Source organism: Oncorhynchus clarkii, chromosome 2 (genome assembly GCF_045791955.1).
Source record: "Oncorhynchus clarkii lewisi isolate Uvic-CL-2024 chromosome 2, UVic_Ocla_1.0, whole genome shotgun sequence".
Lineage (NCBI taxonomy): Eukaryota > Metazoa > Chordata > Actinopteri > Salmoniformes > Salmonidae > Oncorhynchus > Oncorhynchus clarkii.
The window spans coordinates 10,376,866-10,400,734 of NC_092148.1; the positions used below are offsets into that span (position 1 = coordinate 10,376,866).

At 43.1% G+C, this 23,869-nt stretch overlaps 4 protein-coding genes across 4 annotated transcripts in view; 3 read left to right on the forward strand and 1 right to left on the reverse strand.

The window, feature by feature from the left end:
• LOC139379237 (tripartite motif-containing protein 46-like) overlaps positions 1–2,226 on the reverse strand; it is a 49,545-nt gene extending 47,319 nt beyond the window's left edge. The window contains exon 1 of the mRNA XM_071122039.1: positions 1,852–2,226. Coding sequence (XP_070978140.1) covers positions 1,852–1,911 — 60 coding nt within the window. The 5' untranslated portion in view covers positions 1,912–2,226. The remainder of the gene's footprint in view (positions 1–1,851) is intronic.
• A 1,849-nt stretch (positions 2,227–4,075) lies between these two features.
• On the forward strand, positions 4,076–7,833 carry LOC139419091 (transmembrane protein 107-like). Its single transcript, XM_071169021.1, has 6 exons — positions 4,076–4,081; positions 5,785–5,849; positions 5,998–6,098; positions 6,551–6,647; positions 6,760–6,803; positions 6,955–7,833. The coding sequence occupies exons 1-6, from the start codon at positions 4,076–4,078 to the stop codon at positions 7,005–7,007; spliced, it is 366 nt and encodes a 121-aa protein (XP_071025122.1). The 3' UTR covers positions 7,008–7,833.
• Positions 7,834–7,945: 112 nt separating this feature from the next.
• Positions 7,946–11,837, forward strand: LOC139420953 (dolichyl-diphosphooligosaccharide--protein glycosyltransferase subunit KCP2-like). Its single transcript, XM_071171391.1, has 5 exons — positions 7,946–8,085; positions 8,628–8,782; positions 9,600–9,663; positions 9,832–9,898; positions 10,816–11,837. Exons 1-5 carry the CDS (start codon positions 8,082–8,084, stop codon positions 10,934–10,936), a joined length of 411 nt encoding a protein of 136 aa, XP_071027492.1. The 5' UTR covers positions 7,946–8,081; the 3' UTR covers positions 10,937–11,837.
• A 9,871-nt stretch (positions 11,838–21,708) lies between these two features.
• Positions 21,709–23,139, forward strand: LOC139379248 (protein S100-A1-like). The gene is made up of 3 exons (XM_071122050.1): positions 21,709–21,727; positions 22,523–22,682; positions 22,886–23,139. Exons 2-3 carry the CDS (start codon positions 22,542–22,544, stop codon positions 23,048–23,050), a joined length of 306 nt encoding a protein of 101 aa, XP_070978151.1. The 5' UTR covers positions 21,709–21,727; positions 22,523–22,541; the 3' UTR covers positions 23,051–23,139.
• Positions 23,140–23,869: the final 730 nt, after the last annotated feature.

Genomic DNA, 23,869 nt, shown 5'->3' on the forward strand with positions numbered 1-23,869 from the left:
GGGTTGGAGATAGTAGAGAGACTGGGAGAGGAGTTAGAGGAGCAGGGAGGGGGGATAAGGGGTTGGAGATAGTAGAGAGATGGGGAGAGGAGTTAGAGGAGCAGGGAGGGGGGATAAGGGGTTGGAGATAGTAGAGAGACGGGGAGAGGAGTTAGAGGAGCAGGGAGGGGGGATAAGGGGTTGGAGATAGTAGAGAGACGGGGAGAGGAGCAGGGAGGGGGGATAAGGGGTTGGAGATAGTAGAGAGACAGGGAGAGGAGTTAGAGGAGCAGGGAGGGGGGATAAGGGGTTGGAGATAGTAGAGAGACGGGGAGAGGAGTTAGAGGAGCAGTGAGGGGGGATAAGGGGTTGGAGATAGTAGAGAGACGGGGAGAGGAGTTAGAGGAGCAGTGAAGAAAATAAAGGGTTAGTGAGCAGGGCAGAGGGTGTGAGGGGAAAGAGGAGGAAGTGAAAACAGGAGTGAGAATGAGGCAGAGGAATAACTTAACTGCTCTAAATAGAGGAGAGAGAGAATGAGAGAGAGGGAGATAGAAACAGCATCTTACATTATTGAACCATTCCTAGTTTAGAATGTATGTTGGACACATGAAAGGAGAAAGCAGGTGTGTGTGTGTATAAATACCCAGGCCAGGGCTGACTAAGGCGCTACAGCCAGTCTCCTTAAATATGAGTCTAATCACTTCATTCCAGCTCTGTCTGGCCAACAGCATGATGTAAACCCAGTATAGAGGAGTAATAGATCCCTCTATCTATAGCTCTGTTGTAGGACTAGTTGCTTGATTCTAACCTTCCTCAGTTCAGTTAATACAAGCCACCATGATGGCGAGAAGAGATTCATTTTACCGGAACAATGAATTACATTAAAATGGATTTCAATGCACAAAATAGGCTATATTACCGGTCAAGTCCTAGCCGACTTCATCCTCCCTAGGCCGGCTATAGAAATATCAATGGGATTCATGATAGGCCAAGGCTACTGGCTACCGGGAAAATAGCATTCACATGGATTAGGCTTCGATACGAATGACTACACCTCTCTCTCTCCTCTATCAATGTGTTTTCTTTCCCGGGCTCGGCCAGAATAGTCGGTGTCAGCGGGTCCTTTCTGCGCCCGGGGGGGGGGGGGGGGGGGGGGGGGGTTGCGCGAGAGCCAAGATCGCCGCCGAGTGCTGGCGCTCCCTGAATCCCGTTTCTATGGCGACAAACATCGTCCGTTCCCTGCTCACCGTGTTGCGAGAAAGCAAATCATATCATCGGACCCCTTGTTTTTGTCTGTGCATGCTGGGGTACACATTCGACAGATAGGCATTATATCTATTTTTGAATCCTATCCATTTAATTCTCCTTTTACCTCATAGCTAGGTGTGTCAATGACCAGCCGATAGTGACCAGCCGCTGGCGTCAAGTGTTGGAGCCAAATGCCACCCATTTCTAATTTATAGCTCAATAACTCATTAATGAATGTCTGGTTCAATTTTATTCAATCTAATAACAAAAGCAGACCATTTCACATTGAAGAAAAATATAGCCTAAGAATTATGTATGAAGGATGATGAAATGTTGATGCCAAAACGGATGTGAAGGCCTCTATATCTTATGTAGGCTGGCCTAGGTGGCGTGCTGAAAACACAGTTTAACTAAAAACGTATATGCAATATTAATATATATATATATATATAGCTTAGCTGAGGAATTTCTAGCTGAACGGCCAATTGAAATACAGGTAACCAAACCACATTTATGTTTGCTATAGCCTAGGTCTGTTGGCCTACAGAATAACAAAATAGGCTCCAGTCTCCACATCACATTTATGGTAAACAAATAGGTCTAATTAATCATCACCACACTTACGCTGATTTGAACGAGTGCGTCCATCATAGACGTAAACGCCTGTAGTTCTGCTTCAGCCATCCTTTAGGATAAAACGCGGTGTTGATGCGAATGTAGCCTGGTCTGTCAAATTCACAATCGTAGCCTAGGCCTAGTAATATACTCAAATATGTTGTCCTAGGGTGAATAAGGAAAATGTTAATAGCTTGGTCAATGAACCATATGTAGCCTAGATATAGGCTATCGCATATTAGTCTGACCGGATGTATATGGTCTGGAGTGCGCAGCGTTGACTTCTGTCCCTTTCCACTGGGCTCGCGCTGATAAGGTGATGTTCAATAGTGGGGGATAGAGCATGCGTGGCGATTTCTGCTGAGTGAAACAGGTTTAAGTGCTCTCTTTCTCGCTCTATCTGTGTGTGTGCGTGTGCAGTGGCGGTTCTAGCTTCTATAGCTCCCTGAGCGAACCCCCCTTCAGCCGCCTCCCCCTCTAGCATTAATACATTACTCATCCCCCAACACTGTTAACCAAGAGACAAGACTAAACCAATTCACCTTGGTGGTGTGCAGACTGGTTTTATTTTATTTTTAACGATTTCGCACAAACCAGAAAAAAATGCAACAATATGTCTCTGAAACTACATATTATTCACAGTATTATGAATGAATTGTGGTTTATTTGGTAGTATTTCTTAGCGTGACTGATTTTACTAATTGCATTTGTACTGTACAAAGTTAGAGGTGCGCTATTTCATAGATTCCCCCGCTCCCCCTACCTCGGGCTTCCAGTGGGGAGACCTGAGGTCATCCTACCCCCGCCCCCCTCCCCATCTCATACTTCTGAGTGGGAGACCTTCCCAGGCAGTAGCCTGCCTAGCTCACAAACTAGAATCAGGGCACCCAATCCGGCATGGTTAATTGACCCACAGTCCCACTCGTGATATGATATCATTGACTTGAAGTGCAAATGAGCGATAGAAAACTGATCGCGGAAATGCCACCATTCCAAATGTTTTTTGTGCGGGCGCCCCGGGCCGCCCCCGGCAAGATGCCTTATACCTAAATCCGCTACTGTATGTGTGTGTGTGCGTGTGTGTGTGTTTCTCACTGTGTAGACCTATACACGTAATCATTCAGAATATTTTGGGCAGAATTGGTTTGAAATGTAATTGTCACAAAAATGAATGACATTATTTTACTGCCACTGCACATCATGTCTGGAGAAAACAGAACACTGATATTGATGCATACATTGCACATGACCCTACCTATATGACAATTGTTTCACTTTAATAATGTTTACATACTGCTTTACTCATCTCATATACTGTACACTATCCTACTGTATTTTAGTCAACGCCACTCCGACATTGCTCATCCTAATATTTATATAATTCTTAATTCGATTATTTTACTTTTAGATTTGTGTGTATTGTTGTAAATTGTTAGAAACTACTGCACTGTTGGAGCTAGGAACACAAGCATTTCGCTACACCCGCAATTACATCTGCTAAATATGTGTTTGTGACCAATACATTTAGATTTTATTCTTGCCACTAGATGGCGACGTGAGATTATAAAACGCTACTAGAATGACGCGTTCCTCATCCTCAACTGGTCTGTTTCCGTCCTAAATCGTTAACGAAACCTTACGTTCTTGAATGCACCCCAGATTTAAGTTGTTGTAGCAACGAGCTAAGCCATGCCTGCAGCTGAAGCTTCTGTTGTTTCTAGTCCTAGACACAGTTGTTTCAATTAATGGTAAATACATCATCAAATGTGGCTAGTTTTTGGCTCCAAATATTGACTAACGAGTTGAACAACGTCGTATGTCCTGTATTGGGTACATTAGCTAGCTAAGTTAGCACTATCAAGGTGAGTGTGCGGATAAATTAGCTTATACATTTGCTAATAGTAACGTTACTTAGTCTACACATTGTATACAGCCAATATTGTATTGCATATTGTAGCAGGCTCAAGTCTACACACGGATTTTGTTGTTTCTATTGGCAATATTTACATAAACGTTACTTGTCAACTTTTGCCTATTCCGCCTCTTTATTCTAGGTACCATAGTACCCATACAGACACTTCTTTGCTGGGGCAATGTCTGCAGTCAGCAGCCTGGTCCCGGCTCGATTCCTGACTCTTACTGCTCACCTCGTCATCGTCATTCTGGTCACGGGTATGTTCTGAGTACTGGCAAGGTTCTGGACAAACCATATCCTCTGTGTGTGACATGTCTCATGCCTGTATCTGGCATCTAGAAGACACCAGTTGTTCACGACATCAACATGCTCTTCTATAATACACTGCTCAAAAAAATAAAGGGAACACTTAAACAACACAATGTAACTCCAAGTCAATCACACTTCTGTGAAATCAAACTGTCCACTTAGGAAGCAACACTGATTGACAATACATTTCACATGCTATTGCGCAAATGGAATAGACAACATGTGGAAATTATAGGCAATTAGCAAGACACCCCCAATAAAGGAGTGGTTCTGCAGGTGGTGACCACAGACCACTTCTCAGTACCTATGCTTCCTGGCTGATGTGTTGGTCACTTTTGAATGCTGGCGGTGCTTTCACTCTAGTGGTAGCATGAGACGGAGTCTACAACCCACACAAGTGGCTCAGGTAGTGCAGTTCATCCAGGATGGCACATCAATGCGAGCTGTGGCAAGAAGGTTTGCTGTGTCTGTCAGCGTAGTGTCCAGAGCATGGAGGCGCTACCAGGAGACAGGCCAGTACATCAGGAGACGTGGAGGAGGCCGTAGGAGGGCAACAACCCAGCAGCAGGACCGCTACCTCCGCCTTTGTGCAAGGAGGAGCAGGGGGAGCACTGCCAGAGCCCTGCAAAATGACCTCCAGCAGGCCACAAATGTGCATGTGTCTGCTCAAAAGGTCAGAAACAGACTCCATGAGGGTGGTATGAGGGCCCGGCGTCCACAGGTGGGGGTTGTGCTTACAGCCCAACACCGTGCAGGACGTTTGGCATTTGCCAGAGAAAACCAAGATTGGCAAATTTGCCACTGGCGCCCTGTGCTCTTCACCGACGAAAGCAGGTTCACACTGAGCACATGTGACAGTCTGGAGACGCCGTGGAGAACGTTCTGCTGCCTGCAACATCCTCCAGCATGACCGGTTTGGTGGTGGGTCAGTCATGGTGTGGGGTGGCATTTCTTTGGGGGGCCGCACAGCCCTCCATGTGCTCGCCAGAGGTAGCCTGACTGCCATTAGGTACCGAGATAAGATTCTCAGACCCCTTGTGAGACCATATGCTGGTGCGGTTGGCCCTGGGTTCCTCCTAATGCAAGACAATGCTGGACCTCATGTGACTGGAGTGTGTCAGCAGTTCCTGCAAGAGGAAGACATTGATGCTATGGACTGGCCCGCCCGTTCCCCAGATCTGAATCCAATTGAGGACATCATGTTTTGCTCCATCCACCATCCATTGCACCACAGACTGTCCAGGAGTTGACGGATGCTTTAGTCCAGATCTGGGAGGAGATCCCTCAGGAGACCATCCGCCACCTCATCAGGAGCATGCCCAGGTGTTGTAGGGAGGTCATACAGACACGTGGAGGCCACACACACTACTGAGCCTCATTTTGACTTGTTTTAAGGACATTACATCAAAGTTGGATCAGCCTGTAGTGTGGTTTTCCATTTTAATTTTGAGTGTGACTCCAAATCCAGACCTCCATGGGTTGATAAATTTGATTTCCATTGATAATTTTTGTGTGATTTTGTTGTCAGCACATTCAACTATGTAAAGAAAGAAGTATTTAATAAGAATATTTCATTCATTCAGATCTAGGATGTGTTATTTTAGTTATTTCCCTTTTATTTTTTTGAGCAGTGTATATTGTGTTTCAACCGTGCTCGGAATCTAGTGATACTGTGTAGATCTATCTCTGAAGTAATCGTACTCATTGGCCCACAGTAGAACAATGTTGAAGCTTGCCTGCCTTTGGATTTCACACAGGACCAATACGACAAGGAGGACACCAAGTAAGCATCTTTCACCCAGGACATGACTCCTAACCCAACACACACACAGTATATCCCAAAATAATTGCTAGAGGTTTTGAATAATCACATGTCTTACACACTCTCTCGATCTTTCTCTCCTCTATCTTTCTCTGTCTCTCTCTTCTAGGTTGGTGGTAGCGTTGCCAGTCACCATGGGTCTGTTTGCTATAGAGCTGGCTGGCTTCTTCTCTGGTGTGTCTATGTTCAACTGCACCCAGGGCCTCCTCTGTATCCTTTACATGTTCTCAAAACTCTTCCACAAAACCCTGTACATTACCAAAGTACACATAATGCATAGTACAGCAGTGGTCACCAGTCCTAGTCCTGGAGATCTACAGTTTGCTTTCGTTCTTGCACAGTACTAATTTTGCGTGGCCAGTCACATCAACAAGTAGGCTACTCAAGGTCTTGATGTTTTGTTGAGTAGCTGAGTGTTGGTGCTGGGCAAGAATGAAAGCCTGCACAGTGTGACTCTCTAGGAATAGTGAAGAACATGGAAGGGAATTGACAGATGTATGCAGGAAGTTATACTCTTCTTTCAGATCAGCAAGGGGACGTTAATATGGACATGGATATAAGGTTGAGGAAGTCATCTTTTTATTGGTTTGGTTAAGATTCCCTGACTCAGGACTCCCTCCCCATACACCATCCATGCATCCATCTCTCCATCCACACACTAGCGACTGCAGCCCATGCCAGTGCCTCTGTGGCTCTGCTGTTCTTTCTGTTTGAACAATGGGCATGTGAAATATACTGGTGGATCCTTGCTTTCTGCAGGTTAGTGTGTGTGTGCTTCTCCTCAGAGGTTTTGTTTCCCTGACTGACGTCTCCTCCAGCGTTGGCTGTCCACTGCAGTGCGTCCGTCTCCCTGTCTTTCTTTGTCTTCCAGAGATGGGAGTGTTGGACATACTGGGTTATTTTTGCCTTCTGCAGGTTTGTGTGTGTGTGTGTGTGTGTGTGTGTGTGTGACAGACTGACAGACATACTTTGTGTGTGTGTGTGTCCTGGAGTTATTTGGGTCATTTTTGCCTCGTGCAGGTTGATGCTTTGCTTATAATGCTGCCATCCTCTCTATCTCCCGTAGTGTTCTCCCTGCATTTGTGGAGATCCTACTCTTCATCGCAGTGTTCGGACTGAAGAAGAAGCCACTATAACCGAGAGCAGTGTTTCACATCAATGTTCGGTCTGGAATGTAGTGTCCATCCTTCCCAGGACTTGTACACAGCTGTCCAAGTGACACATTGTGACTGTTCAATAGTGTCAAGGAGACATAGTTGATGTTAGTGATGCTGGATGATGATCATAGTGATAAAGACAACAGAGCTGGTTAAGATGTGGGTGGTCTAAGCTGCAGCATCCGATACGGTGACAGCATAGGTTCGAATCTGGCCTTCTGACTTTTGACACAGCCTTTATCTATCTGTCAATAGTCAGATTATTTTATTTATTTATTTTAAGCTGTGGTGTGTGTTTCAGGATTGTGGGCGTTGTAGATGGAAACAGATATACTATATGTACCAGGCAGAGAGGACGATTGTGTGGACTGTGGGCGTTGTAGATGGAAACAGAGCTACTATATGTACCCAGGCAGAGAGGACGATTGTGTGGACTGTGGGCGTTGTAGATGGAAACAGAGCTACTGTATGTACCAAGGCAGAGAGGACGATTTCTAAAAACTCCAGCGTATTGATCCTAATTGCTACGCTGAATGTATAGACACAAGTAACCATATTTCTCTTCACCATGCTAAATGGTCCTGTGTACCATAGGATTTTAGTACCACCTTTCTAAAACGTTTACCTAAAAAATATATGTTTTATCAAGCTGAAGCTATACCATTCCTTCCTTCCTTTTAGTATGCTTTTTACATTAATCTAACATGTGGTGATATCTGATGGTTGCTACACCTCTATATGTCAGTGTTATTCTTTCTTTTTTTTACGATTAAAGTATTTTACCTGTGTAATCTAGTATTTATTTCATAAACCTTCCTTGAAAAAAATTATGCGGTGGGTGTGTCAGTCTTGACGCACTTTTTGCGTCGCTAGAATCTGATTGGCACTTCACATTCGACTCCTACGTGTGCCACCTCTCACCGGTTCCGGGTAGCAGAAACGGAGTTTGTTCCTGGAGCTGCTCGTGTTTTGAAAGTATTTCGAAAACACATGATCTTTTGTGTCGTCAACGTAATTATTGATTAAATATCAAAACATGGGTAAGTTCTGCAAGGCTACTGTTTAATTTTGATCAATGTTTGTGCTTTGAACATATGTATTGAGGGATAGAAAACAAACGTAATGGTAACTAGCTAACGATAGCTAGCTGTGTAACTAGGCTTGCCATCCATTGCTAACTTTGTTATTTACGTAGCTATTTGGGGCAGAATACACTTGCCAACAATATATATTTCTTCAGTTTAACGGTAGGTAGGCTGTTTTGTCAAAATGTATGATCAAGTTTTCTTGTAGCTACCTAGTTAGGTATTTTCATTATTCGGGAGAGGGTGTTTCCACACGGAATCTTTCAAGAGTGTACACTGACGTGGCGTAAAGATTGCTGTTAATAAGATGCAGTGAAATGTTTCGTATAGGCTAGTTATTTTATGTTTCTGTCACTCAAAGATGAACTATAAACCCAACTGTTGATATTATTATTATTATGTTAGAATCTGGCCTTTTCAGTCCAGCTGCAGTCCCTTAGTTTGTGAGAGTAGTAGAACAATCATCTATGTGTAATCTGCCTCTCCCCTCCCTCTAGCGGTGAACACAGGCACATCCCTGGTTCTGTCCAGTCTGTTCTCTGTGTTGGTGTTTGCTGGGATGCAGATGTTCAGCAGACAGCTGGGCTCTACAGAGTTGCTCACCATCCTGGGAGGCTTCCTGGGCTCTGTCCTCTTCATCTGCTCCCTCACAGTATCCTCCTTACACCAAAACACACCACAACATAGCAGCACTCTAGGTAGACCTCAGATAGGCTTAGGGTTGTTAGAGTAAGCTGTTTGTAAAGCCAGGCAGCTAAAGTCTTTGTTTATGTTCTGTGCTCCCTTGAGTTCCCAAGTGATGGAAGCAGATAGTCAGTTGGTTGGTTCTATAGTCCACATGCAGCAATGTGAGTCATGGTGGCAGGGTTTATTTTTTTATTTCACCTTTATTTAACCAGGTAGGCTAGTTGAGAACAAGTTCTCATTTACAATTGCGACCTGGCCAAGATAAAGCAAAGCAGTTCGACACAAACAACAACACAGAGTTACACAATAAACAAACATACAGTACAAAAAGTCTATATAAGGTGTGTATAATTTTTATTTTATTTGACCTTTATTTAACTAGGCAAGTCAGTTAAGAACAAATTCTTATTTTCAATGGCAGCCTAGTGGGTTAACTGCCTGTTCAGGGCAGAACGACAGATTTGTACCTTGTCAGCTCGGGGGTTTGAACTTGCAACCTTCCGGTTACTAGTCCAACGCTCTAACCACTAGGCTACCCTGCCACACCAGGCAAGGTAAGGGAGGTGAAGTAATTGCAATATACCAATTATATACTCGGAGTCACTCGAAGTCATTGATGTGCAGAAGATGAATGTGCAAATAGAGATACTGGGGTGCAAAGGAGCAAGGGGATAAATAAATAAAGTAAGGGTCACTGAAAGTCTAAAGGTCTAATAAAACCACCACATTAGGTGTCTCTTCTCTCCCACTGTGTTTCCCTCCTTAACCCTTTCTCCAACCAGGCCTTCAGTAACCTGGAAAACCTCATCTTCGGCAAGGGATTCCAGGTCAAGATCTTCCCAGAGAGTAAGTCTGTCTTCACAACTACAGAGTGATGCACAGAATCTATTTCCTGTGTTTCACACACATTCACTGAGCCTCTTGTCATGAGTATGGGTGCATCTGAATAGTGTAGCGGCTCAGCACCCACTCGGTCCTGTTTTAACGGGTGTTCATTTCTCTCCTGTCCACCAGTCCTGGTGTGCCTGTGCCTCTCTCTGTTTGCCTCTGGGCTGGTGCACCGTGTGTGTGTCACCACATGGTAAGTATGAACTCCCAGACTACTGACAAACCCAGGCGCACCACACACAGAAACTCTCTTAACAACTGAACTCAGTGATGACACGAAGGACTTATGGAATAGCAGAGAGCCTATCCAACTGACAATCTCTTAGAGAGAAATAGAAACTATTGGAACCAAGATTTAAAAAATAACTGATATTGGCACAAGATGGAAGTAATGTTGGATCATAACTAACGACATTACAGTTAACAAAAATGTATGCTTAATCCAGTATAAATTCACGTATTGAATTTATTATACAAGAGACAGAGAGGTCTGAAGTGTAAAACTACTAATGACTCAATAATTCATGACCTTCTGGAATTGCTATAAAATCCAAAAGTTATGGGTGGAGTTGGAAAGATGGCTCAGAAGTATTACAATGTAAATGAGCTTTTAATGAGTCTGTCTGCGTATTTAAAGACATGACACATGAGGGTGCAGTGAGATACCCGATGGGTAGGACAACACTTTTCTCATCAATCATCTTTAAAAAAAAACATATACAACTGGAAATCAACCAATCATCTGTCGTTCACGCGATGGAAGGGTCAAATGCTTTACATCTAAAAATGGAAAGTGAGCAGGTGACGGAGAGAAACAAATGTGTGCTGTTTGAGGTCATGTGGCAGAAAGTGATGCGGGCGCTGGAGATAAGGGGGTGAGGGCTGGTGGGTCTGGGCAGGACTGATGTAGTTGTTTGTATGATGTTGTCGATTGTTTGTATGTTTTGTATTGTTGATCAAATAAAATCTTATAGGGAAAAAAAGGAATAGTAATGATGATGATGATAACAGTACTACTATTATCAATGAACTTTGGGTGAAGTTTTTTTTTCTTCTCAAACCATATTGTGCTGTTGCTGTGCTGACTGTTTCATTTTGTTCTCTCTCCAGTCTGATATTCTCTCTGTTCGCCCTCTACTACATCAACAAAGTGTCTGCTGCTCTGTACCAGGCAGCCGTTCCCACGGTAATGCCAGCCAAGGCTGCCAGCAAGGGCAAGAAAAAGAACTAAGTCACTAATTAGATCAAACTTTCATACCGTCATCCAATCAGCATCCACTACAACGGCTAACCAGGCAAGGGAGAAATGGTGTAGGTTAGCCAATGACAGTGTACCCCAGTTTCCTTTTTGTAGGTCGAGCCAACCAGCATTCTTAGATATTTTCCTTGACTTCTTAACTCAATGATCACTGATCTCCAAGGACTGGACACCTCTCAGCAGTATAGATAGCCTGAGATCTACCCAGCCCATCCATACACTGTTCTCAGCAGTCATGAGGCCTGGGGTGGAGGAAAGGAAGCAGTTTGGGATCTAGCCAGAATCATGTCTCTACATTCCCTACATCATCCCCATGTACTCAGCACTTGTTTCAAAATGCTTGTCTACAGATCCATACTTTTGATTGACCCCCTTTTTGTTTTGGTATGAAAACTTTGTGGTTAATGAATTTGTAATTAAAACCCATTGAAAATAGTGTCTAGATTTGTTTTTTGTTTAAGCTACTTGAAACAGACAAGTCAAGGTAAGCACTGTCGCTTAAGTTCCCCTTATCGATGCTCCAGGTACACACACATCTGACATCCCTTTTACAGAGCAGCCATGTACTAAGATGCTTTAACTCAGTTGTAGCACACCAGTGTACACAATGGATTTTTTTCTGGTGTCTTTGACAGCTCTTTGGTCTTGGCCACAGTGGAGTTTGGAGTGTGACTGTTTGAGGTTGTGGACAGGTGTCTTTTATACTGATAACAAGTTCAAACAGGTGCCATTAATACAGGTAACGAGTGGAGGACAGAGGAGCCTCTTAAAGAAGTTGTTACAGGTCTGTGAGACCCAGAAATCTTGCTTGTTTGTAGGTGACCAAATACTTATTTTCCACCATAATTTGCAAATAAATTCATTAAAGATCCTACAATGTGATTTTCTGGATATTTTTTTTCTCATTTTGTCTGTCATAGTTGAAGTGTACCTATGATGAAAATTACAGGCCTCTCTCATCTTTTTAAGTGGGAGAACTTGCACAATTGGTGGCTGACTAGATACTTTTTTGCCCCACTGTACATATATATACAGTACCAGTCAAGTTATTTGTACAATTTTCTACATTGTAGAATAATAGTGATGACATCAAAACTATGAAACAACACATGAAATCGTGTAGTAACTACACTATTATTCTACAATGTAGAAAATAGTAAAAAAATAAAATAAAATAGAAAAACCCTGGAACGAGTAGGTGTACAAACTTTAGACTGGTACTGTATATCCCGGCAGACAAAACCAAGCCTACTCTCAAATGTGAACTTTCACTAGAAAACTAGCAGACCCACCCCTCCTACCACAGACACATGGAGAGATCCAGAGAGAACCAGCAGACCTACCACAGACACATGGAGAGATCCACAGACAACCTGCCGATGTGCCCTTGAACAAGGCACTTAACTCTAATATGCTCCAGGGGCACCATACTACTATGGCTGACCCTGTAAAACAACACATTTCACTGCACCTAACCTGTGTATGTGACAATGAAACATATATTGTTTATGTGCAGAATGAAAGAAAGTAGAAGAGAATAATATACCGTTGAGTCAGAAGTTTACATACACCTTAGCCAAATACATTTAAACACAGTTTTTCACAATTCCTGACTTTTAACCCAAGTAAAAATTATCTGTCTTAGGTCAGTTAGGATTCCCACTTTATTTTAAGAGAATGTGAAATGTCAGAATAATAGTAGAGAGAATTATTTATTTCATCTTTTATTTCTTTCATCACATTCCCAGGGAGTCAGACGTTTACATACACTCAATTGGTATTTGGTAGCATTGCCTTTAAATTGTTTAACTTGGGTCAAGCATTTCAGGTAGACTTCCACAAGCTTCCCACAATAAGTTGGGTGAATTTTGTCCCATTCCTCCTGACAGCTGGTGTAACTGAGTCAGGTTTGTAGGCCTCCTTACTCGCACATGCTTATCAAGTTCTGCCCAAAAATTCTCAATGGGATTGAGGTCAGGGCTTTGTGATGGCCACTCCAATACCTTGACTTTGTAGTACTTAAGCCATTTTGCCACAACTTTGGAAGTATGCTTGGCGTCATTGTCCATTTGGAATACCCATTTGCGACCAAGCTTTAACTTCCCGGCTGATGTCTTGAGCCGTTGCTTCAATATATCCACACCATTTTCCCTCCTCAGTGAGTGGCTTCTTCCTGGCTGAGCGGCCTTTCAGGTTATGTCGATATAGGACTCGTTTTACTGTGGATGTAGATACTTTTGTAGCTGTTTCCTAAAGCATCTTCAAATCAAATCAAATGTATTTATCTAGCCCTTTGTACATCAGCTGATATCTCAAAGTGCTGTACAGAAACCCAGCCTAAAACCCCAAACAGCAAGCAATGCAGGTGTAGAAGCACGGTGGCTAGGAAAAACTCCCTAGAAAGGCCAAAACCTAGGAAGAAACCTAGAGAGGAACCAGGCTATGAGGGGTGGACAGTCCTCTTCTGACTGTGCTGGGTGGAAATTATAACAGAACATGGCCAAGATGTTCAAATGTTCATAAATGACCAGCATGGTCAAATAATAATAATCACAGTAGTTGTCGAGGGTGCAGCAAGTCAGCACCTCAGGAGTAAATGTCAGTTGGCTTTTCATAGCCGATCATTAAGAGTATCTCTACCACTCCTGCTGTCTCTAGAGAGTTGAAAACAGCAGGACTGGGACAGGTAGCGCGTCCGGTGAACAGGTCAGGATTCCATAGCCGCAAGCAGAACAGTTGAAACAGGAGCAGCAGCACGACCAGGTGGACTGGGGACAGCAAGGAGTCCAAATGCCAGGTAGTCCTGAGGCATGGTCCTAGGGCTCAGGTCCTCCGAGAGAGAGAAAGAAAGAGAGAAAGATAATTAGAGAGAGCATACTTAAATTCACAGAGGACACCGGATAAGACAGGAGAAGTCCTCCAGATATAACAAACTGACCCTAGCCCCCCGACACATAAACTACTGCAGCATAAATACTGGAGGCTGAGACAGGAGGGGTGAGGATACACTGTGGCCCCATCCAATGATACTCCCGGACAAGGCCAAACAGGAAGGATATAACCCCACCCACTTTGCCAAAGCACAGCCCCCACACCACTAGAGGGATATCTTCAACCACCAACTTACCATCCTGAGACAAGGCTGAGTATAGCCCACAAAGATCTCCGCCACGGCACATCCCAAGGGGGGGCGCCAACCCAGACAGGAAGATCACGTCAGTGAGTCAACCCACTCAAGTGACGCACCCCTCCTAGGGACAGCATGAAAGAGCACCAGTAAGCCAGTGACTCAGCCCCTGTAATAGGGTTAGAGGCAGAGAATCCCAGTGGAAAGAGGGGAACTGGCCAGGCAGAGACAGCAAGGGCGGTTCGTTGCTCGAGAGCCTTTCCGTTCACCTTCACACTCCTGGGCCAGACTACACTCAATCATAGGACCTACTGAAGAGATGAGTCTTCAGTAAAGACTTAAAGGTTGAGACCGAGTCTGTGTCTCTCACATGGGTAGGTAGACCATTCCATAAAAATCAAGCTCTATAGGAGAAAGCCCTGCCTCCAGCTGTTTGCTTAGAAATTCTAGGAACAATTAAGAGGCCTGCGTCTTGTGACCGTAGCGTACGTGTAGGTATGTATGGCAGGACCAAATCAGAAAGATAGGTAGGAGCAAGCCCATGTAATGCTTTGTAGGTTAGCAGTAAAACCTTAAAATCATCCCTTGCCTTAACAGGAAGTCAGTGTAGGGAGGCTAGCATTAATATGATCAAAAGTTTTGGTTCTAGTCAGGATTCTTGCAGCCGTATTTAGCACTAATTGAAGTTATTTAGTGCTTTATCCGGGTAGCCGGAAAGTAGAGCATTGCAGTAGTCTAACCTAGAAGTAACAAAAGCATGGATACATTTTTCTGCATTATTTTTGGACAGAAAGTTTCAGATTTTTGCAATGTTAAGTACATGGAAAAAAGCTGTCCTTGAAACAGTCTTGATATGTTCCGCCTGCATCCGTAATGGGTCTGCGAGCAAACGACCACCCCTCATCACTGTCAAACGCTCCCTAAAACACTTCTGCGAGCAGGCCTTTCTAATCGACTTGGCCGGGGTATCCTGGAACGACATTGACCTCATCCCGACAGTAGAGGATGCCTGGTTATTCTTTAAAAGTGCCTTCCTCACCATCTTAAATTGGCATGCCCCATTAAGAAAATGTAGAACCAGGAATAGATATAGCCCTTGGTTCACTGACCTGTCACAGACCTGTCTGCCCTTGACCAACACAAAAACATCCTGTGGCATTCTGCTACATACCTATATCTATCCTACCCTGCATCTCCAAGGTCTTCGAAAGTCAAATTAACAAACAGATTACTGACCATTTTGAATCACATCGTACCTTCTCCGCTATGCAATCTGGTTTCCGGGCTGGTCATGGGTGCACCTCATCCACGCTCAAGGTCCTTAACGATATCATAACCGCCATCGATAAGAGACATTACTGTGCAGCTGTATTCATCGACCTGGCCAAGGCTTTCGACTCTGTCAATCACCACATTCTTATTGGCAGACTCAACAGCCTTGGTTTCTCAAATGACTTCTCTGATAGAGCTCAGTGTGTCAAATCGGAGGGCCTGTTGTCTGGACCTCTGGCAGTCTCTATGGGGGTGCCACAGGATTCAATTCTCGGTCCGACTCTCTTCTCTGTATACATCAATGATGTCGCTCTTGCTGCTGGTGATTCTCTAATCCACCTCTACGCAGACGACACCATTCTGTATACTTCTGGCCCTTCTTTGGACACTGTGTTAGCTAACCTCCAGACGAGCTTCAATGCCATACAACTATCCTTCCGTGGCCTCCAACTGCTCTTAAACACAAATAAAACTAAATGCATGCTATTCAACTGATCATTGCCCGCACCTGCCCGCCCATCCAGCATCACTACTCTGGACGGCTCTGACTTAGAATACATGGATAACTACAAATACCTAGGTGTCTTGCTAGACTGTAAACTCTCCTTCCAGACTCACATTAACCTAACCCTAACCCTAAATTAAATCTAGAATTTGGCTTCCTATTTCGCAACAAAGATTCCTTCACTCATGCTGCCAAACATACCCTCGTAAAACTGACCATCCTACCGATCCTTGACTTTGGCGATGTCATCTATAAAATAGCCTCCAACACTCTACTCAGCAAACTGGATGTAGTCTATCACAGTGCCACCCGTTTTGTCACCAAAGCCCCATATACTACCCACCACTGCGACCTGTAAGCTCTCGTTGGCTGGCCCTCGCTTCATACTCATCGCCAAACCAACTGGCTACATGTTATCTACAAGTCTCTGCTAGGTAAAGCCCCGCCCTATCTCTGCTCACTGGTCACCATAGCAGCACCCACTCGTAGCACACGGTCCAGCAAGTATATCTCACTGGTCACCCCGAAAGCCAATTCCTCCTTTGGTCGCCTTTCCTTCCAGTTCTCTGCTGCCACTGACTGGAACAAACTGCAAAAATCACAGAATCTGGAGATTCCCATCTCCCTCACTAGCTTTAAGAACCATCTGTCAGAGCAGCTCAAAGATCACTGCACCTGTTCATAGCCCATCTGTAAACAGCCCATCCAACTACCTCATCCCCATGCTGTATTTATTTATTTTGCTCCTTTTGCACCACAGTATCTCTACTTGCACATCTATCTTTTGCACATCTACCATTCCAGTGTTTAATTGCCACATTGTAATTACTTCGCCACCATGGCCTATTTATTGCCTTATCTCCCTTAATTGACCTTATTTGCACTCACTGTATATAGACTTTGTTTTCTTTTTTTCTACTGTATTATTGACTATATGTTTTGTTCATTCCATGTGTAACTCTGTGTTGTTGTATGTGTCGAACTGCTATGCTTTATCTTGGTCAGGTCACAGTTGCAAATGAGAACTTGTTCTCAACTAGCCTACCTGGTTAAATAAAGGTGAAATAAAAAAAAATAAAAAAAATGTTTGTCAAAAGAGAGATCAGGGTCCAGAGTAATGCCAAGGTCCTTCACAGTTTTATTTGAGACGACTGTACAACCATCAAGATTAATTGTCAGATTCAACAGAAGATCTCTTTGTATCTTGGGACCTAGAACGAGCATCTCTGTTTTGTCTGAGTTTAAAAGTAGAATGTTTGCAGCCATCCATTTCCTTATGTCTGAAACACAGGCTTCTAGCAAGGGCAATTTTGGGGCTTCACCATGTTTCATTGAAATGTACAGCTGTGTGTCATCTGCATAGCAGTGAAAGTTAACATTATGTTTTCGAATGACATCCCCCAAGAGGTAAAATATATAGTGAAAACAATAGTGGTCCTAAAACGGAACCTTGAGGAACACCGAAATGTCCAGTTGATTTGTCAGAGGACAAACCATTCACAGAGTTCACAAACTGATATCTTTCCGAAAGATAAGATGTAAACCAGGCCAGAACTTGTCCGTGTAGACCAATTTGGGTTTCCAAAAGCAACACTAAGGTCTAGGAGCACAAGGACAGATGCAGAGCCTCGGTCTGATGCCATTAAAAGGTAATTTACCACCTTCACAAGTGCAGTCTCAGTGCTATGATGGGGTCTAAAACCAGACTGAAGCATTTCGTATACATTGTTTGTCTTTGGGAAGGAAGTGAGTTGCTGTGCAACAGCTTTTTCTAACATTTTTGAGAGGAATTGAAGATTCGATATAGGCCGATAGTTTTTCATATTTTCTGGATCAAGGTTTGGCTTTTTCAAGAGAGGCTTTATTACTGCCACTTTTAGTGAGTTTGGTACACATCCGGTGGATAGAGAGCTGTTTATTATGTTCAACATAGGAGGGCCAAGCACAGGAAGCAGCTCTTTCAGTAGTTTAGTTGGAATAGGGTCCAGTGTGTAGCTTGAAGGTTTAGAGGCAATGATTCTTTTCATCATTGTGTAAGCGATATAGTACTAAAACACTTGAGTGTCTCTCTTGATCCTAGGTCCTGGCAGAGTTGTGCAGACTCAGGACAACTGAGCTTTGAAGGAATACGCAGATTTAAAGAGGAGTCCGTGATTTGCTTTCTAATAATCATGATCTTTTCCTCAAAGAAGTTCATGAATGTATTACTGCTGAAGTGAAAGCCATCCTCACTTGGGGAATGCTGCTTTTTAGTTAGCTTTGCGACAGTATCAAAAATAAATTTTGGATTGTTCTTATTTTCCTCAATTAAGTTGGAAAAATAGGATGATTGAGCAGCAGTAAGGGCTCTTCGGTACTGCACAGTACTGTCTTTCCAAGCTAGTCGGAAGACTTCCAGTTTGGTGTGGCGCCATTTCCTTTCCAATTTTCTGGAAGCTTGCTTCAGAGCTCGAGTATTTTCTGTATAGCAGGAAGCTAGTTTCTTATGACAAATGTTTTTAGGAGTGCAACTGCATCTAGGGTATTGCGCAAGGTTAAATTGAGTTCCTCAGTTAGGTGGTTAACTAATTTTTGTCCTCTGACAAAAACGTACTGACAGTACGTTCATCTCTAGGAGGTCCCATGGCGTTTATACTTACATGCTATTGCTTGTACAGATGAACGTGGTTTGGAAATTGCTCCCAAGGATGAACCAGACTTGTGGAGGTCTACAATTTTTTTTCTGAGGTCTTGGCTGATTTAAAAAAAATGTTCCCATGAAGTCAAGCAAAGAGGCTCTGAGTTTGAAGGTAGGCCTTAAAATACATCCACAGGTACACCTCCAATTTACTCAAATTATGTCAATTAGCCTATCAGAAGCTTCTAAAGCCATGACATAATTTTCTGGAATTTTCCAAGCTGTTTATAGGCACAGTCAACTTAGTGAATGTAAACTACTGACCCACTGGAATTGTGATACACTGAATTATAAGTAAAAATAATCTGTCTGTAAACAATTGTTGAAAAAACTACTTGTGTCATGCACAAAGTAGTTGTACATTAGATGTACATGTCTACAAAGTAGACATTTGTGGAGTGGTTGAAAAACGAGTTTTAATGACTCCAACCTATGTGTACGTAAACTTCCGACTTCAACTGTATGTATATAGAAAGAGGTTAATTATACTATGTAACACAAGACCCAAAAGAGGGAGAGTTGATTCTCATGACTACCAGTGACTGGCTGTGCTGTTCTGATGCTGGGGAAGCAATAGAACATCAGCTTGGAATATCCATCACATATGTGTCAGAAGAACACATGCTTTGCCTATTACTTACGCCCAGGTTTCTTCTTCAGGTCAGGAGAACTACTGTATGCTGTATTAAACTGATGATGCCAAACACCAATATACAGCCAACTCCTGATAAGTAAGCATCAACAGAATTTGGTGTTACCTTAATTGGGAAGGACGGGCTTGTGATATTGGCTGGAGCGGAATCGGTGAAATCGTATCAAACACATGGATTCCATTGGCACCATTCCGGCCATTATTATGAGCCATCTTTCCATCAGCAGCCTCCTGTGGTGTGCATGGTGCATTGCAGTTTACCAATTTGAATTTTGGAGTTTGAACAATCTTTTGGAGATTGTGAAGCTTTTTATTTGTATCTGCTTGTGCTAGTTAAATGCACGCATTCAGGACAGTCTCAAAGCCAATGACGCTTCAACTGATCTAAATGTGTTCTCTCTCTGGGGACAATGAAGATGTAACTGAATAAAATTACATTCTATTCAAACTTCATCCCAACCTCTTCATCCATAGAACTATTCTGACAAACATACTAGTGTGCACTCTTGTCACCCCTCTCTCCATCTGTGTTATTTCATCACGTTTAAGTTGAGATAACTGAAAGATGACATCAAGCCTTAACTCAAATTCCCCCTCCCCTCCTTTGCTCTCTCTCTCTCAGCAGCTCTGGTCTCATAGACTAGATGTAACATAGAAAATGTGAATCCGAGACACTGAATTTATTATGATATGTTACGTTTGGTATGGTTACATAAGGCAGACGGTTAATTAAAGGTTGCGAGTTTGACAACTCATAGACAATTTTAGCTAATTAGCAACTATTCAAATAAACTCAGCAAAAAAAGAAACATCCTTTTTTCAGGACCCTGTCTTTCAAAGATAATTCGTAAAAATCGGAATAACTTCACAGATCTTCATTGTAAAAGGTTTACATGCTTGTTCAATGAACCATAACAATTAATGAACATGCACCTGTGGAACGGTCATTAAGACACTAACAGCTTACAGACAGTAGGCAATTAAGGTCACAGTTATGAACATTTAGGACACTAAAGAGTCCTTTCTACTGACTCTAAAAAACACCAAAAAAGATGCCCAGGGTCTGCGTGAACGTGCCTTAGGAATGCTGCAAGGAGTCATGAGGTTTGCAGATGGGGCTAGGACAATACATTGCAATGTCCGGACTGTGAAACTCCTACGACAGCACTACATGGAGACAGGACGGACAGCTGATCGTCCTCACAGTGGCAGACCACGTGTAACAACACCTGCACAGGATCGGTACATCCAAACATCACACCTGCAGGACAGGTACAGGACGGCAACAACAACTGCCCCAGTTACACCAGGAGCGCACAATCCCTCCATCAGTGCTCAGACTGTCCGCAATAGGCTGAGGGAGGCTGGACTGAGGCAGGTCCTCACCAGACATCAACGGCAACAACGTCGCCTATGGGCACAAACCCACCGTCACTGGACCAGACAGAACTAGCAAAAAGTGCTCTTCACTGATGAGTCACGGTTTTGTCTCACAAGGGGTGATGGTCGGACTCGCGTTTATCGTCAACGGAATGAGCATTACACCGAAGCCTGTACTCTGGAGCAGGATCGATTTGGAGGTGGAGAGTCCGTCATGCTCTGGGGCGGTGTGTCACAGCATCATCGGACTGAGCTTGTTGTCATTGCAGGCAATCTCAATGCTGTACGTTACAGGGAAGACATCCTCCTCCCTCATGTGGTACATGGATATTCCACCAGAGCTGTTGCCAGATAATTGAATGTTTATTTTTCTACCATAAGCTGCCTCCAACATCGTTTTAGAGAATTTGGCAATACGTCCAACCGTCTCACAACCGTAGATCACGTGTAACCATGCCAGCCCAGGATCTCCACATTCGGCTTCTTCACCTGTGGGATCGTCTGAGAGGGGGGTTGTTGTCTGTAATAAAGCCATTTTGTGGGGAAAAACTGATTCTGATTGGCTGGGCCTGGCTCCCCAGTGGGTGGGCCTGGCTGCTAACCCATGGTTGCACCCCTGCCCAGTCATGTGAAATCCATAGATTAGGGCCAAATAAATGTATTTCAATTGACTGATTTCCTTATATGAACTGTAAAACCCAGTAAAATCTTTGCAATTGTTGCATGCTGCAGTTTATATATCTTTTTTTCAGTATATTTAGCAGATGTTATTGCGGGTGTAGCGAAATGCTTGTCATATAGTACGTTTAGCAAATTCGTAAAATACTGTACGTTTAGCAAATTCGTAACATACTGTACATTTTGCAAATTCGAAACATATAATAAGAATTATAATTCGTAACATATCATACGAAATGGGGATGAATCGACAATTTAATACATAACGTTACCATACGAAAGGTGACATATACTAAATGGTGTGTCTCGGATTTACATAAATAATAATACGAAATGCTCTGAGACCAGGCTCTCAGACATCGTCTCTTGGAAACACAGGCTAAAACACCCAATCAGATGGGCGTTGCCTGCACGCTTTAAATTCTCGTAGTTGCGCTACTTCCCCACCCTGTTCTCCAGCAGCTCTCAGTTCGGTAAGTAACACTTTTTCGCTTATTCTATACAGTAGCGTCCATCGTTTAACGGACAAGGTTATCTACTGTAATAAACAGGTCGCAAATAACTTTAATAACTGTTTCGGGTTTATAAAGTGTGCCTAGCTAATGATCTGTCTCGTCAATGGCAAACTTGTTGGCTTAAATGTTCGTCAGTCTTTGCTTGCTTTGATTCAAAAATCAGTAATTCTATGGTTTGTTATGCAGTTTTATGGGCCATACTATTTACTGATTAACATAATGTAGTATATCTATAGTCTAACCTTTTCATGTTTCATTGACGCAATGTTTTTGTTACAAATGTTATTCTCAGCGGGTTCGAGTCATTTTTATAGGCATTATTACTCCAATTTTCAACAGCCTGATTTCTTTACACTGAACTGTTGCAAAACCAGAGGTTAAAGGACAGTCTACACAGTTAGATATGCTGGCTGTTCCCAAAGAAATGGGGTAGGCACTAAAAGAAACAGGGGTCGACAGCAGATAAGGAATGGAACAACTTTACAGCAGCCAAGGAATGTGATTACAGAGCCAAAGAAGGCCAACTCCTATCCTCTCTAAAAGTGCATTGTTTGTTTGCATAAAAGACTAATTGTGGGGTAGGTTATATTATCTGTCTAATAGAGCTGATAAGTAGTGATTTAATGGAACTGGCCTGAGTTGGGTTTGAACCAGCAGCCTGGCTGTTGCAGGATCTCCAGTGTGTAAGTGTATTTAGATACAGGGACTACAGTAGTACACCCACCCTAAATGACGTCTCTCTCCCCTCCTCAGTGTGTCAATATCTGCAGCCATGCCATCTGAGCTGGAGCGTTCCATGGAGTCCCTGATCATGGTGTTCCATCTCTATTCTGAAAAGGATGGTGATGGCAACACACTGAGCAAGAAGGAGCTCAAAGAGCTGATGAAGACAGAACTGGCCAGCTTCCTGAAGGTAACACTGACATCCCTCTCTCTTTTATGTCCCTCTACACTTTCTCTCTGTCGCTCATCTCACGCTCTTTCCCTCTCGTTCTGATTTCTCTCTCACTTTATTAAAGAGTATCCAAAGTCAATCTACCTCTCCCCTCTCTCCTTCTCCCCTCCTCCCAATCTCTCTCTCTCTTACTCATTCTCTTCATCTCCTCCATCTCTCAGTCCCAGAAGGACCCAGCCGCCATAGACACGATCATGAAGGATCTGGACCAGAATGGTGATGGGAAGGTGAACTTTGAGGAGTTTGTCTCTCTGGTGGTGGGCCTCTCCATCGCCTGTGAACAGCTCTACCAGCTCCACACCCAGAAGGCTTCTGCCAAGAAGTGAGGGAGGACAGGACAAGGAGAAAGAGAAGCAGAGATGGATGCTTTTCTATATGTCAAATAAGTCATTTTATAAATGTCTTACTGTTGTGAATAAACAGTGGCTTTCCCACTCTCTCTGTTTGTCACATTTGTCTGATCTGTATTTGGCCTGTAAGTGTAAAACAGAATAGACAGTGCCAGTCACTTCTTCCTAGATCAGTATTGACACAACCTCTTAGTAAAACATAGAACAAAGCCTTTCTAGTTCCTATGTTAAAACCACTATAATTACCAACTGATTAAATCAATGTTTCAATGTAATTTGTTAACCTATTGTGATGTGGGTTTGCAAAAAGTCATTGAGGGTGACATTCCAACCACAGGATTATGTCATCATGTTAACCAATTTTCAACATAGAAAATCCTTATATAAATATGTTGGATTTATTACTTTGAATCAACGTCAGCTCTTCATATCAACTAAGAAAATACACTAGGATGGGCAACACATACTGGATGGAGAGTTTAATTATCTACAGCTATCGCTTTGGGCACCCATTCAGGGTTCTAACCAAGCCCTGCTTAGTTTTGTCACTGACTTACCATTGTGCTATCTTGAGCATGATTGTTGGGAAATTTCTACTAAATAGATTCACTAATGCTATTTAAGTCATTCCAATGGGTAGATTTAACAGCAAATGAAATGTAACCATACTTTATCAATGTTATTTGCTTATATAGAATTGGGAAGTCATCAACAGCTGTTTAAATTCAGCCCAGGATTCTACTAAAAATAGACAATAGATATAGGCCTAGGCTTTTCTAATGGAATCTACAAGTT

What these genes read in the sequence shown, in the direction of transcription:
- LOC139419091 (XM_071169021.1), top strand. An exon ending in TGGATCCTTGCTTTCTGCAG is followed by an intron (nt 6,648 to 6,759) that starts GTTAGTGTGTGT and finishes TTTGTCTTCCAG; the next exon opens with AGATGGGAGTGTTGGACATA. An exon ending in GTTATTTTTGCCTTCTGCAG is followed by an intron (nt 6,804 to 6,954) that starts GTTTGTGTGTGT and finishes TATCTCCCGTAG; the next exon opens with TGTTCTCCCTGCATTTGTGG.
- LOC139379248 (XM_071122050.1), top strand. Translation starts at nt 22,542, where the DNA reads ATGCCATCTGAGCTGGAGCGTTCCATGGAGTCCCTGATCATGGTGTTC. An exon ending in AACTGGCCAGCTTCCTGAAG is followed by an intron (nt 22,683 to 22,885) that starts GTAACACTGACA and finishes TCCATCTCTCAG; the next exon opens with TCCCAGAAGGACCCAGCCGC.
- LOC139420953 (XM_071171391.1), top strand. An exon ending in GGTCAAGATCTTCCCAGAGA is followed by an intron (nt 9,664 to 9,831) that starts GTAAGTCTGTCT and finishes CCTGTCCACCAG; the next exon opens with TCCTGGTGTGCCTGTGCCTC. An exon ending in CGTGTGTGTGTCACCACATG is followed by an intron (nt 9,899 to 10,815) that starts GTAAGTATGAAC and finishes TTCTCTCTCCAG; the next exon opens with TCTGATATTCTCTCTGTTCG.